Raw genomic sequence first — 14,405 nt, 5'->3', positions numbered from 1 at the left:
GTGTGGCCTTGGTAAGCCAGTGGCAAACCAAGCCTCATTGTATGGGAAGTTCCAAGAGTTATAATCTGTGTCTGTGGCTTAAATCACAATAAATTAAATCACAATAGCATTTGGGCATTAGTGAATGGCAAACATTTCCATTCCTTAGAAATTGTGGCTCATTTACCTTAATTTTACAGGAAACATTTAAGAATTTCCATCTATCTGCTCTGGAATTCAGTATTTGCTTTCTGCTCGTACCCCTCACTACTATACACTTTTTCTGACATTGGGCTGGACCACTTTCCTCGTTGCTGTACAAAGCAACTTAAAGGGAAGGCTTGTCTGGCTCTCTAGTTGAATGCACAGTCCATGATGTCAGGAACATGAAACAGCTGTCACAGTCCTAACAGGAAGGGCTGGAAACACCCTTGTAGACATATGCAGGGGTATGTTTCCATGGGGATTCCAAATCCATTCAAGTCCACAGTGAAGAGTAAAGTATCTCAGTTGTTAACAAGCTAATGCAGAGTTTTCTTCCCCCAGCGTTGTGATAATTTAAAATTTGTATCTAGGTTGTTTTATTCCTTGGATTAGCTGCTGTGCTGCAGTACAGAATAGGATTCCCTTTGGTCTCTGGGTCAGCTTTTAACCAGTGTTTTCCAGAGTCAGTGTTCTGTCCTAGAGGCACAGAAGAGTATAATCCAATAAGGTCTAGTGGCCAGTCCTCGCTGTGCACCTCTAGACATGGGATTTAGCATTCTTGAGAGAATGGTAACATCACTCATACCTGGCTTTAATCAGCAGCTTGCCTTATTTTGTTTTGCAATTCTGGGTGGGTAAGTGCCTTACCATTGTGCCCTGTCTGCAGTATTAGCTAGCTCTTCCGACCCTCAAACAGAAGATTTGTGATTGGTTCATGATGATGATGATGATGATGATGATGCCATGTAACTATTAAACTGCCACATATACTTATTTTTCCTAAGTTACAGAGAAAACACTTAAATATTTTTTCATTTTCAAATTGCTAACTTCAAAATTGGAAAGGTTCAAAGTTACACTGTGTGCTTGCTTCATTTACTAAGATTTTCCCCAAGTTTGCAGCAGTGCCTCTCAAATCTACCCTCAATATTGGAAGCCAGAGTTCCTTTTTATTACTAAGAATCAAATAAGAATCCTTATTACTAAGAATAAGACCTAGTGAGTGGCAAAGAACAAAAGATAAAGCAGGAGAGGGAGAAATTGGGAAGGAAAGGAGTCAGAAGGAGTGGGGGAGGTTGGGAGGGAGCGTGTGTGTGAAGAGACAGAATGGGGCTTTCTTAATGCCCTTGGAGGCCAGAAGAGGGCATCAGATGCCGTGGAACTGTAGTTACAGACAGTCGTGAGCCACAGTGTGGTGCTGGGAATCAAACCCAGGAGAGCAGCCAGTGCTCTTAACCACTGTGCAGTATCTCTAGCCCCTTAATTGAGTGTTTTATTTGATTCTATTTTTGTCTTCTGTTAGCATGTCAATTATAAAATATTACAGTAAAATACAAAATATACTCTGAAGACAAAGACAGGACACCCCCACACACACACACATTAAGATTTTTAGAACTCTAACAAGTAAATGTTTCTTGAATATAGTAACTGGTAACTGAATGTTTTTTGGCTGTGTGCTAATTTTGTATTAAATAAAATGAAAATTTTTCTGTTTTGTTTGTACTGTAGGAGAATTTTAAACGCAAAGACTATATAGACCATCAGAAGGATAAAGTTGCTTTAACATTAGCTCGCCTGGCCCGCCATGTTGAAGTGGAAAAACAACAAAAAGAAGAGAAGAATAGGGCATTCAGGGTATGGGTGTGTTTTAATCGATATTTTTTAAATGTATAGAAGTATTAAAGATGTAAAGATATTTCCAAAAAAGAAAGAATTGAGTAATTATTCTACTTAAAGACATACAGAAAATGTCTTCTAGTTATTTTTGGTGTTTGTGGCTTTCTGTGTTTTATAATTTGTATGTGCATGGGCATGCCTGTGGGGAAGAGAGGTTGCCCTTGGGCTCTCCACCTTGCATTTTGAGACAAGGCTGATATTGGCCTGGTGCTCAAGGATCAGCCTGCTTTCTTGTAGAACCCAGGACCACCAGCCCAGGGATGGCAGCACCCACAATAGACTGGGCCCTTCTCTATCAATCACTAATTAAGAAAATGTCCTACAGCTGGTCTGATGAGGGAGCCATGTTCTCATTTAAGGTTCCCTCCTCTCTGATGACTCTAGCTTGTGTCAGTTGACATGAAACTATCCTGCACGCTCTTTCTTATGGAAAAAATCTCATTATATGGCTAAATAGGTTTTGAAAAATCTAGAGTCACTGGCTCTGGTTAATTATACCCAATACAATGTTAAGTGCTGCACAATAGGTATGACTCTATATTGTTTAGAGACTAAGAAAGAAGTTAAATACATGGTAGCACATGGTTGGTCACATACATGTATTAAGTGTGGATAGGAAGAGCTAAGTATATATCCATCTTTTCAGGAGTCACAATGTATTTATTTGTACATGGAGTTTTGTAAATGAAGCTTTTTTATGTTTAAAGTTGTGTTAGATGCTACAAAGCTCATTCACATACTATATGTGGGTGCTCTGACGCCGCAGCCGCAGGGGTGAGAGGTACTAGTGGAGGCTGCACACTGAGCAAGCCAAAAAACGTCTCCTCTGTGACTGTGTTCAAAGTGCAGGCCAACTCTCAGTGTAGGTAGTGACAGACACTTTGTGCTGCTATATAGTAAATGCTACTGAGGGCCTAATATTAATAGTATTCATTAGACAAGTATTCACTGAGTGCTTTTTTATATATATATATAAATCTATTAAATTTGAAAAAAACCTAAAATTTTAAAGATGTAAGTGATCCTCTATATTTACAGTCCAGTATTGCCTTAATAGTGTTTAGTTAGTTACTATCCTTTTTGATACAGTTCACATAATTCGAGACGACTCCTTCATTTGGTTCTTACTGTTGAGCATCATTTGGTGACCTACAGATATATGCTCTTGCATCAGATGTTTGCGTTGTAGTTTACCTACCCTCCTGTTGTTGATGTAAATATGTAGCAACTTCCAGCGAATAACTCTGGGCTCAACATCTTTGTACAGTACATAAAACTTGATTTTGACAGATGTATAATCTTTGGTTAAAAATATCTACATGTGGAGCTCTTGGGATAAAGAGTATTCAGTATTTTCTGATCACTGATAAATCAAGATCTTTTCACCCAAGAAACAGTAGCTACCATAAATCAACTGAATTTTTTCTTGTCTTTAGGAAACAATTGATTTTCAGCATGCTCATGGTTTACAAGAATTGGAATTTATTCAAGGACATTCAGAAACAGAAGCAGCAAGACAGTGTGTGGACCAGTGGCTAAAAATGTCAGGTATTTGTTAGACACACACATCACAGTTCAGAGGGTGTGGGTTTGATTCCATTGCTATGAGCGTAGACAGGTGGATGGACAGTCTGATGCAAGCATTGAGGATTTGATCCCTGGACCTCACATCAACAGTGCATGTGTTTGTAATCCTGGTGCTCTGGAGACAGAGACAGGAGAGTCCCAAGGCTCACTGGCCCGCCAGCCTAGCCTGCTCAGCAAGCTCAGGCAAGGGAGAGACCTTGTTTCCCAAAAGCTCTACAGTCCCAAAGAGATGACACTTAAACGACACCCAAGACTTTCTCCACATGTTATGTGCACATATCTGAACATGTACGTGCGTGTACACAGACACACACACACACAGAGTCTTAGTCACTAATAATACTGTTTTCCAGTGTTCTGCTTTGCTGTTGACTTCTTTGGCTCCTGAGCTCTTTAGATATTTATTAGAAGTTAGATCAACCAGTTGAAGAGTTTAGCTTAAATAAGAATTCAGTAAGAATTCAAGGGAAAGAGTTTTTCCCATTGATGTTTACTTTAAGGGAGCCTGATTGTGTTTGTGAGTCTAAGATTGCGAACACCTGATTGTAACTGGGACCCTCTCCTTGATGCTTTGCTCTCATTCCCACCGTTCTGTTATTCTGATGATCAGCCCAGTGCACAAGTCTCTGAGATAGTAACCTAGGAATTTGTGTTATGATGATGTAGGACTCAGAACAAGTGCAGTTAATTCTGGAACAAAAAGATCATTCCAAAGTGGAGGCAGGATGCGGAGGTCTGAGAAGCCAATTTTGTGTCCTATAATGCACTGTAACAAGGAATTTGACAATGGGCACCTTCTGTTGGGACATTTGAAAAGGTAAGTAGGGCACTCTGGATTCAAAGGTTAAAGGTTAGTCATCTAGGCATGGAGAGCCAATCCAGGGTCTCATTCAAGTGCGAACAGTCCTCAGTGATTTTTGTTCAGTGAAATGTGACATACCTTTACCAGTGTAGTTTTAGCTTATGATTTAAAACTCAACTTGTTTTTTTACTATTTTGATGTGTTATTTGGAATTTATATTTAGGTTTTCTAAAAAACTGGGTAAGATTTTAGGTTGTTTTTCAGCATTCTAGTGCAGTTGAAATAGTTGTAGAGACATCCAGCCTATAAATGTAAATTGGAGGAGACAGAGCATTCGAAGATACTGTGTCTATCCTATGTAATCTAGCATGGCCTTCTAAAGCATGTAAGTCAGTCTTTACAGTGACATGCTCTGCTGTGTCTCATTGTACTGATTGCTGAGCTTTCTAGTAGGTCATGAGAAAGCAGAGGGCTTTGTAGCCTCCTTTTCAGATAGCTGGAAGATGGGGCTTCCAGCCGTTTTCCTTTACAGATGTCTCAGAGAGACATACAATGCATCATGTGCTTGTGTGTGTGTTCATGTAGATCGGCTTCACAAGCAAGGCAAACTGGGTTGTCTCCTGGGAGAGAGGTCCTCCTGACTTCTCTCCTGACTGGATTTCTCTCGGTGTATAGGTTTGATCACTCCCCATGTGATCCCACGATTACGTTACATGGACCCCTCGCCAATTCGCTTGCATGTGCAGTGTGCTATGAGCATTTCGTCACTCAACAGCAGTACAAGGATCATCTTCTCTCCAGGGTAAGAGCGTGCTCTGGGAGGAGCTGTGCTTTGAACCATGGAGCTTGTGTAGGTTTGTTTTTCCTGTTGCTCTTAATCTTGCAGTCGCTAATGATGTACATAAAGATAGAAATTTAATTATTGAAAATAAAATGACTGGGGTGCAGGTTACTTTGGAGACTTAAGCTTCATAGCTAAAGTCCAGCAGTCCTCGAGATTACCATTAAACTCTTCTGTGGTGTTGATGTTTGAAACAACCTTACTCAACATGCTCATAACTTCAGTCAATGAAATTTCAGTCAGTGATAGGAAATTGCATCTTATCCTATTAAAAACTTATTTTAACTCATGTGTGCCCATGCATATACTCACAGAATTCAGAAAAAAACCTGTGTTGGATGCTCTAGCGCTGAAGCTGTAAGTGTTTGTGTGCTGTGCAGTGTAGGTGCTGAGGACGCGCCTGCTCCTGGAAAGAACACTGTACTCGCTCACCCACCGAGCGGGTTCTGCGGCCCTCACATTCAGTTGGTTCTCTCCTCTCTGATTTACATGGTGTCCAGGGATCAAACTCAAGCCATATCACATATCACTGTCCCTTGTATGTGTACCAGAAACATGATAAGATGAACCTTTCTGGTTTAACTTACTGTACATTCTACTTCCTATTCCTTCTCCCAAGTTTTGATGATTCTTGCAAACCTGCCATTCTTTTGAAGTAGACACAGTATAATAACATGTTATGTAGAATTGTACTTTGATTCTAGTGAGCAGATCCTTTAAGAGCTTTTACTTTGGATCTGCTTATAATGTGGAATCAAACTAAAATGTTTTCTTTACTTAAAGGTCTTAAAATACAAAAAAAAATTTTTTAAGAGTTTCTCAAATTAGGAGAAACTTGTAGATTTCCTTATTGTTCTTATCATGTAATTCAGAATGTCCTCCTAGATTTTTCTCCTGTGGAATTTATCAAGTTAAAACACAATCAGGAGGGTGTGAGGAGTAATGAAGAGTGGCGATGTGAAGCTAGTTTTAAGTCTCTGATTTGTTGGTGTTAGGAGTAACTTGTTGATGTGGTGGCAGTGGTGATCCTTGATGGGATGAGAACAGTACCTCCTGGAGTTGTCGAGACAGTTCAGATAAACACGTTCAGAATCTGAGTGTGTGTGCCTTCGACATGTTATCAGTACAAATGTCAATTTCCTATTGCTGAGTTCCTGGTCTTACTGGTAGCACCTTTAAGATACAGTATACATTAAAGATTATTACTATAAGGACAGATAGTAGGAAGGTAAATTTCTAGCAAGCACACATACCTATTCATACAAATGTACAAATTTTAATTTTAGGGTAGAGGAAGCTCTAGACCACTTTTGGAAACATGTAGCCAGGCATGGTGGTGCATCCCTGTGTGCTCTAATCAGTCTTGTGTTCTGAGGTCGCCTTTATGTGTTAATAGAATACTATACATAACTGTATCAGAAACGAGAACTGTGTAGAGGAACAATGTCCTTTAGTGTGAAAGAAAGATGCTTATAAATTGATTTTTAGGGAAAAGTTACATTTTACCTATGGTATCTAGCTTACGGTAGAAATTGTGTAATTTATACTCAGAAAAGTAAAAAATTGGTATGAAATTTTCCAAATTATTTAAATAAAGTTAGAAGTTTTAAAATTAGTTTTTAGAAAGTATATAGAATATTGATTTTAGTTGTAACATTGGTATGACATTTTCCAAATAATAAATTGGAAATTGTAAAGTTTTTTGTTTTGTTTTGTTTTTTTACTGTGTCCTTTTGTATACTGATTTTAGTTGTGACATGGCTTTCCTTTTTATTTTAGGCAGCTGCAGCTGATGGACATAACAATAGCCTTCTTCCTCAGATTATTCAATGTTTTGCTTGTCCACATTGCTTTCTTCTGTTTAGTACCAAGGATGAGTGTTTGAAGCATATGTCTGCAAAGAATCATTTCCATAAGAGCTTCAAACTGGGTGGTATGTCAATATATTGCTGCTAAAACTTTGTAAATGAGTTACATTGGCAAATTTATACCTTTCAAAATACTCTTCTAAGTTAGCTATACTTCTCAGTTTAGAATCATAAAAATTAACTGTTTTTATTTAAATTCTTAATTTTTCAAAAATGCTTATTTGTATCTGTATGTTTTAAACCCCCTTCCTTCTTTTTAGACAAGGTCTTACTTTGTAGCTCTAGCTGGCCTTGAACTCACAGAGATCTGTTTTTTTCAGCCTTCTGAGTGATGAGATTAAAAACATGAGCCACCTGCACCCAGCTATGTCTTATCTATTTGAGGGATGACAAGAAACTTGGGAAGGAAAGCACATATTCAGAACAGTGTTTTTGTTACATCTGGGAGGTCTGGGGAGTTGCGTGAGAAAGCATTCTTTATATTTAAGTCTAAAAAATGGTCTCCTGTACACTTTTACTTAACTGATGAGATCAAGAAGGGAAGGAAGAGAGAGATTGGGTTTCCGTTTGTTCAGATTACTTTGCGATTTGTGGTTCATTTTGTCTTTTAGATGATAAGGGAACAGCCCGCCCAATATCATTTCCATCTTTTGCAAAGAAGCTTTTGGTCTCTCTGTGCAAAGATGTTCCATTTCAGGTTAAGTGTGTGGCCTGTCACCAGACTCTGCGTTCCCACTTGGAGCTCACTGCTCATTTCAGGTTTGTACAGCTCTTCTAGTCTTAGGCTGGATGGAGCTCCTCGTGATGTCTTCACTAGTGCAAGGGTTCAGCAAGTATTTTCTATTCAAGGTGTCTCTCCTTTAGAATAAGGATGCACAAACCTAGCATAAAGAGAGAAGCGAGAGGCACAGGGAGAAGTGTGGATGGAAGCATGGGGATGTGTAGCCAAAGGCAGGGGTCCTTACATGTGAGTCAGCTTCTCAGACTCCCCAGCCTATCGATGCGTGTGGATAGCTTCTCAGATGGTCCAGCCTATTGTGATGCGGTTCTTAATGAAAATTGTTCTCTAGCAGAAAAGAAATGTGGGTGGGACATATTCTTGACATAAGTTAATCAACTATTAACAAGTAGTTCTGGGAGTTGTGGTGGCTACCTATGACCCTACCACTATAGGCTGCGGAAGGGTCACAAGTTAAAGGCCAGCCTCCATTACACGGTGAACTTGCATACAAAGGGGGAATGGAACAAAATGGGCTGGAGAGATGGTCAGTGATTAAGAGCATGTTATGGCTGCTCTTGCAGAAAGCCTGGGCTTAATTCTCAGTACCCACATGGCAGCTCACCACGGTCTGACCCCTCCGATTGCAGGGGTCAGATAACTCTGAAAACTCAGGATCCACAAGAAGTATACAGCTATGTAGACAGAACAGCCATACTTGTTAAATAAATAAATACAGTTAAGTAAGTTAATCAATTAAAAAAACTTACAATGAAACCAGAAAACAGCAACAAAAAGTGGAATATTATCTAGAAATGTATAATGGTCATTCACATATTCGAATGACCTTGCGAATCTAATTTGCTTCAAGGCCCCTATATCAGTGCATTTGATACTGGTTGATGTTTTCTGAAGTTTGCCTTCATATTTTGAATCTTCTACTTTTAACTCTTGTATGTGGATGAGAAAAATAAAGTAGGGGTAATATAAAAGTACTTTAAGATGATAGGGTAACTGCATTATTGAAAAGATAACTTTTAGTGCTTATTTGTATTGTTATTTTAAAATTCTTGTCATACAAAGCAGAGAAAACTTATACTTGTTTTTTAAATCCAAATTAGGGTTCGTTGTCGAAATGCTGGACCTGTAGCTATAGCTGAGAAAAGCATTACTCAGGTTGCAAAAGAATTCCTAGTAAGAGGTTATTGCTCAGATTGCCTCCAGGTCTTTATGGATGAAGCCAGCACCCAAAGTCACAAGAATTCAGGACACAGAGTCACACTTGCGAACTCAATGGAAGAATCTGTCTTGCTTTATTGCCACATCAGTGAAGGGAGTAGGCCTCCTTGTGATTTACATTTATTCAGTCAACCAAAAATTTCACCACTTAAACGAATTCTGTCTATTAAAGAGTCCAGTGCAGAGGATTGTGTCATTCCAACAAAGAAGGTGAACTTGGGAGTTGAAAGCCATGGAGGTACGACTCGTGTGCAGAGTCAGAGTTCAGCAGTCACAGCCTGGGTCTGTGAATGCAGTCGGCGGTTTCCAAGTGAAGATGCAGTAGAAAAGCATGTTTTCTCAGCAAACACAATGTGTTACAAGTGTGTGGTCTGTGGAAAGGTTTGTGAAGATTCAGGGGTCATGCGTTTACACATGAGCCGGTTTCATGGAGGGGCGCATTTAAATAACTTTCTATTTTGGTGTCGGACTTGCAGAAGGGAGTTAATAAAGAAAGATGCCATCATGGCACACATTACTGAGTTTCATACTGGGCATAGGTATTTTTATGAGACGGATGAGGTAGAGGAGGAGGCCGTGCCGTCGTCCTCTGCAGAGAGCCGTTGGAATGCTGACAAGCCACCTTCACCCATTGCTGCTGTTGATCACTGCCTGACAACCAGTCCTCCCAGGGGCAGGTGGCAGTGCCGCATCTGTGAGGACATGTTTGATTCCCAGGAGTGTGTGAAGCAGCACTGCATGTCCTTGACAAGCCACCGGTTTCATAGATACAGCTGTGCCCACTGCAGGAAGACGTTCCATAAGCTGGAAACTCTGTCCCGACATTGCCAGGACGAGCATGACAATGAGATCAAGATGAGGTACTTCTGTGGGCTTTGTGATCTCATTTTTAACAAGGAAGAAGCATTTCTGAGTCACTATAAGGAGCACCACAGTATAGATTATGTGTTTGTGTCAGAAAAAACAAAAACCTCAATTAAAACTGAAAGCGATTTTAAGATAGTAGAGACCAGTAATTTACTAAGCTGTGGCTGTCATGAAACTTATATCTGTAAAGTCAACCGAAGGGAAGATTATGACAGATGTCTTCAAGTCATGCTGGAGAAAGGTAAGCTGTGGTTTCGCTGCAGCTCGTGCTCAGCCACAGCACAGAACGTGGCCGACATTACTGCTCACGTCTGTCAAGCGCACAGAAAGGAGAGCAGCGATGAGGAGCAGCAGTATGTGATCAAGTGTGGCGTCTGCACCAAAGCGTTTCTTAACACGGAGAGTGCTCAGCAGCACTTCCACAGGAAGCACGCTGCCTTCCAGAAACCCGCTGTGACCCATGGTGGGGCTGACAGAGGAAGCACGTGCCAGCTTGCTGCTAGTGTTTCACATGCTGAGAAAAACCTGAAACAGACAAACTGTCAGAAACATTCAGATGTGGAAAAGGGAGCTGAGCAGGACTCACGGTGCCAGAACATAGGTATGGCTCTTCAGTGGGGGCAAGTGTAGCACACCCACGCTAGAATGTATGCACATACATATGTATGGACCCACCAGTAAAAGCTGAGTGAGTGCTGACATCAGCAGCATCTGCTGATGACCTCAGAAGTATCACTGATGACAGCAGCCAGTGTGCGCTTTCAGGGATTTGTGCTTATGCTGTCTTTAAATAATAGAGTAGATCTCTTTCTGTTTACAAAGAAATGAGAGTTTTGAGAAATGACAGGTCGTGATACTTTTTCTAAAAGATTTGAGAGTTATTCCGAACCATAAAATCATATTTTCCTTAAACTATGAAGGTTCCCTTTGTGTGTGAATGTGTGTTTATGTCTGTCTGTGTGTGTTGTGCTTAGTTTTGTGCATGCCAAGCACATGCATTGTCATTGAGCTGCATCACCAGCTACCGGTAAATCCTTTTGTATCTCTTCAGTCTTGTTCTCATTTGTTTGTTTGTTTTCAAATAAAAAAAGTTGGGGCTGGAGAGATGGCTCAGTGGTTAAGAGCACTGCCTGCTCTTCCTGAGGACCCAGGTTTAATTCCCAGCACCCACATGGCAGTTTACACCTGTCTGTGACTCCAGTTCCAGGGGACTTGACACTTTCACACAGACATACATGCAGGCAAAACACCAATGAACATCAAATAAAAATACATAATTTAAATAAATTTTAAAGTTTAAAATTTTTATTTGCTTTGGTTTTGTTTTTTTAAGACCAGGTCTTACACATTACGTGTGGTTGCCTGATGTAAGGCCTGCAAAGCCCTCCCCATGGGCCTGTACCTAGAGTCTCCTGGTTTCAGCTGAGGAACAAAGAAGCCCCTTGGTTCTTGCCCCTGCTACAGCACCTGCTAGCCTCCAAGATGTTTATCTAGAGTAGAGCACCTTCCCTCAGCCTCTCCTGGCGATACACAGCCGGTGGTGGACCAGGAGGTAGCTAGGCTCAGAGCTGGCTGGCGGCATGTGTAAAGTAGTCATGTGTGGAGTCCCAGCAGCTGAGGTTGGCAAGCTGGGCTCTAGTTAGACTTCGATTACTTGCCATTCATCTATTTTTTTGACATGGAGTCTTACACTGTTATTCAGACTGTTGTCATACTCTTGGGCTCAAGTGACCCTCCCAACTCAGCCTTTGGACTATAGGTGTGCACCACCACTCCAGGCTATGGGCCATTGACTTCACAGGTTTGATCTGTAGTGTACATAAGTCTTGATGCTTAGTTGTCAGTTTTCAGTAAGAAAGCATTAAATCTTTTCATGGTCTAGTTAATTCTAGTTCCAAAAAAGTAAAACAGTAGCCCCAGTGTTTTATGTTCTTCTGTGGTTTTCTCATTACTTCTGGGGAATGTTGTGTTTGTCTGTGTTCAGTAGAAAATGACAGTAGCATTTAAGAATCTGAAGACGCAGCATGGCTTGGAGATAGGAGAGGATGATAGTAACACACTAAAGGGCTCTCTGTTAGTCCTGGTAGAAACTACTCATTTAAAAATATCCCAAGGCTTGCCTGAGAACCACTAGAAACTGTAAGGCCCTGTCATGGTGGAAAAGCTTGAAAGTGGGGTTGTGTAAGAAGGGAAGTATGGGAGATGAAAGGAGAACCTGAGAGAACCAAGAAATAGGGTGTAAGTCTACCAGCACCTCTTTCTAGCACCCGTGGGATCGGCCTTTGAAGTTCCCTTATTTATGCTTTCTTGGGTATTTGATCCTCAAGCCAGAGAGCTACTAATAAATCCATCGAGATTCATTAGTAGAATAGTAAATTTATTAGAGAAAAGCAGATTCTCATGACAAAGAGCATTCTTGGTAAATTATCTTGAAAATTATGTTTGTGGGGTTTTATTATGTCACCCAGGCTGCCTTCAAACTGTGATCCTCCATCCTGCCTCAAGAATCTTGGGTTAAAGTGTGTGCCCTACCTTGTACTTCTACTTTATTGGTTTTACAAGTTCCCTTTGAGCCTTCCTAGACAGAATGTTAGGACCTAATTTGAATGTTGTTACTATGCATTGTATTATTCTACTAGATTATTTTTATGTCTGTGTTGATATAAGTTCACAAGTCTTTTTATGCACATTGAATATTTATGGATAGTGAAATTCTATTTAGTCTTAAATTTTGAACTTCTATTTGACCTAGTACATTAATTTGTTAAAAGTAACTTTATTTTCAATAACAAATTTTTATGGTTCTTTAAAAAGAAAACCTTAGCCAGTCATGGTCGTGCATGCTTGCAGACTCTGCACTTAGGATGTGAAAGGAGGAGAATCAGAAGTTCAAGGCCAGTCATGAGAGCATAGTGATTTTGAGTCCATTCTGGGCTAAATAAATAAGATCCTCCTGTCTCAGATCAAAACCACAAAGGCTTTACAGTCAAGGGAAGAGAGCTTAAGAAGGATAGGATCAAGTGTCTACTTGGCTTAAGTCTAAACGGCTCTGTACAGATTGGATCCTTGAAAAGGTTTCAGTGGAGATGGACAGTAGGAGCAATGGACAGTTTTGCATTTAGGACATCTAATGATTCTTACTGAATTCATGTTATTTTGTTTGTTTGTTTGTTTGTTTTCCTTAGAGGAAGAAGTTGAGCTTCCAGACGTGGACTACCTGCGAACCATGACTCATATCGTCTTTGTAGATTTTGATAACTGGTCGAACTTTTTTGGCCATCTACCTGGGCATCTTAATCAAGGAACGTTTATTTGGGGCTTTCAAGGTATGGTTAAGAAGGAAAGCATTAAAGCACCTCTTCTGAGGATGTGATTCACTTAAGAAGGATCCTTTGAACCTTCCCGAATAGAACATGGAAACATAGTTTGAGTGTTACTATTGTGCACTACTCTGCTAGGTTACTTGTTTATTTTTTACCTGTTATGTGTGTAGAGGTCAGAGGACAATCTGTGGGAATGATTCTCTTCCTACATTATGTAGGTTTCAGGGATCATTCTTAAGTCATTAGCCTTGGTGACAAGCACCTTTACCCACTGAGCTGTCTGGACAGCTGGAGCTAGGGATTTTGCTGCTGTTGTTAACATATTTCTGTGGTATTAGCTCTGTTTGCTAACCCCAAATTGATGTATCTGTCGATACACATTGAAGTAAGAGTCATTCAACACCTATGATGTGTCAGGCTTTTAAAATGCAAGAAAGCAGGTAGGGAGGATTGTGTTTTACTAGTTGTATGTGTTTAACATTTTAACAATAACTTAAAAACAAAATTTAAGGAAGCAGGCTGAGAGACTTGTATTTGTTATAGAATCACTAGAAAATAGTGTTACCTCTTGAACTGTGTTCTTGTAGCTATGGGAGTGTTGTGATTTCCAGTATGCTGTAGTTACCTCTTTAGTTCATTATGAAGTACCACATCTCTACATACTTCTCTAAACCACTGGCCTGACTACAGGGAAAGAATACTTTGATTTACTGAGATTTAGTGTAGTGAGTATCGGATGCATTTTTAGAGGAAATGGCATAAAAAGGTAAGGATTGGCATTAAAGATAGAAACATACTGATCTGGAAAAGTTGGCCAAACTAATGTTTTACTAATGTTTTATTAAGTCTAGTTCTGCTGTCATACTTTTTAGTTTTTAAAAATTCTTGATTTCATATATGTATGTATGTATACATATATATAGTCCTTTTTACCCCCATTGTGATCTCACTTCTCCCCTGAACCCCTTCTTCACAGAATTTCCACCTTCTGTTTTCATGTGTCTCTTGCTGGCATGAGTGTGGGTGAGAGGTTGCTTAGTGAGCATGGGTAGTCTTAGCACTGACTGCATCACTAAAGCCAGTGACTGCCTCCAGCAACCGTGAGCTCATCAGCCGTCCACTGTGGAATGTGGATAGGCCCACCCTGTGCAAGTTAGCACAGTCACCGTGAGTTCACAGTTTCAGCAGCCATGCTGTGTCCTACAGACTGTGCTTCAGAGCACACCTCTGTCCACTGCCTCTTACATTCTTCTGCCCCCTCTTTCCTTGTGTTTCCTGGGCATTGGAGGGAGTTAGG

At 40.3% G+C, this 14,405-nt stretch overlaps 1 protein-coding gene across 3 annotated transcripts in view; it reads left to right on the top strand.

Moving 5' to 3' along the window:
- Znf451 (zinc finger protein 451) overlaps nt 1–14,405 on the top strand; it is a 53,866-nt gene that overhangs the window by 26,017 nt on the left and 13,444 nt on the right. For all 3 annotated transcript variants that reach the window (XM_028775367.1, XM_028775369.1, XM_028775370.1), the window contains 8 exons: nt 1,696–1,821; nt 3,300–3,411; nt 4,117–4,267; nt 4,928–5,054; nt 6,873–7,026; nt 7,573–7,720; nt 8,801–10,386; nt 12,971–13,111. In XM_028775367.1, the coding sequence (XP_028631200.1) occupies nt 1,696–1,821; nt 3,300–3,411; nt 4,117–4,267; nt 4,928–5,054; nt 6,873–7,026; nt 7,573–7,720; nt 8,801–10,386; nt 12,971–13,111 (2,545 nt within the window). The remainder of the gene's footprint in view (nt 1–1,695; nt 1,822–3,299; nt 3,412–4,116; nt 4,268–4,927; nt 5,055–6,872; nt 7,027–7,572; nt 7,721–8,800; nt 10,387–12,970; nt 13,112–14,405) is intronic.

Source organism: Grammomys surdaster, unplaced genomic scaffold, assembly GCF_004785775.1.
Source record: "Grammomys surdaster isolate TR1022 unplaced genomic scaffold, NIH_TR_1.0 255, whole genome shotgun sequence".
In the NCBI taxonomy this organism is placed as follows: domain Eukaryota; kingdom Metazoa; phylum Chordata; class Mammalia; order Rodentia; family Muridae; genus Grammomys; species Grammomys surdaster.
This window is presented reverse-complemented; position numbering and strand designations above follow the sequence as displayed.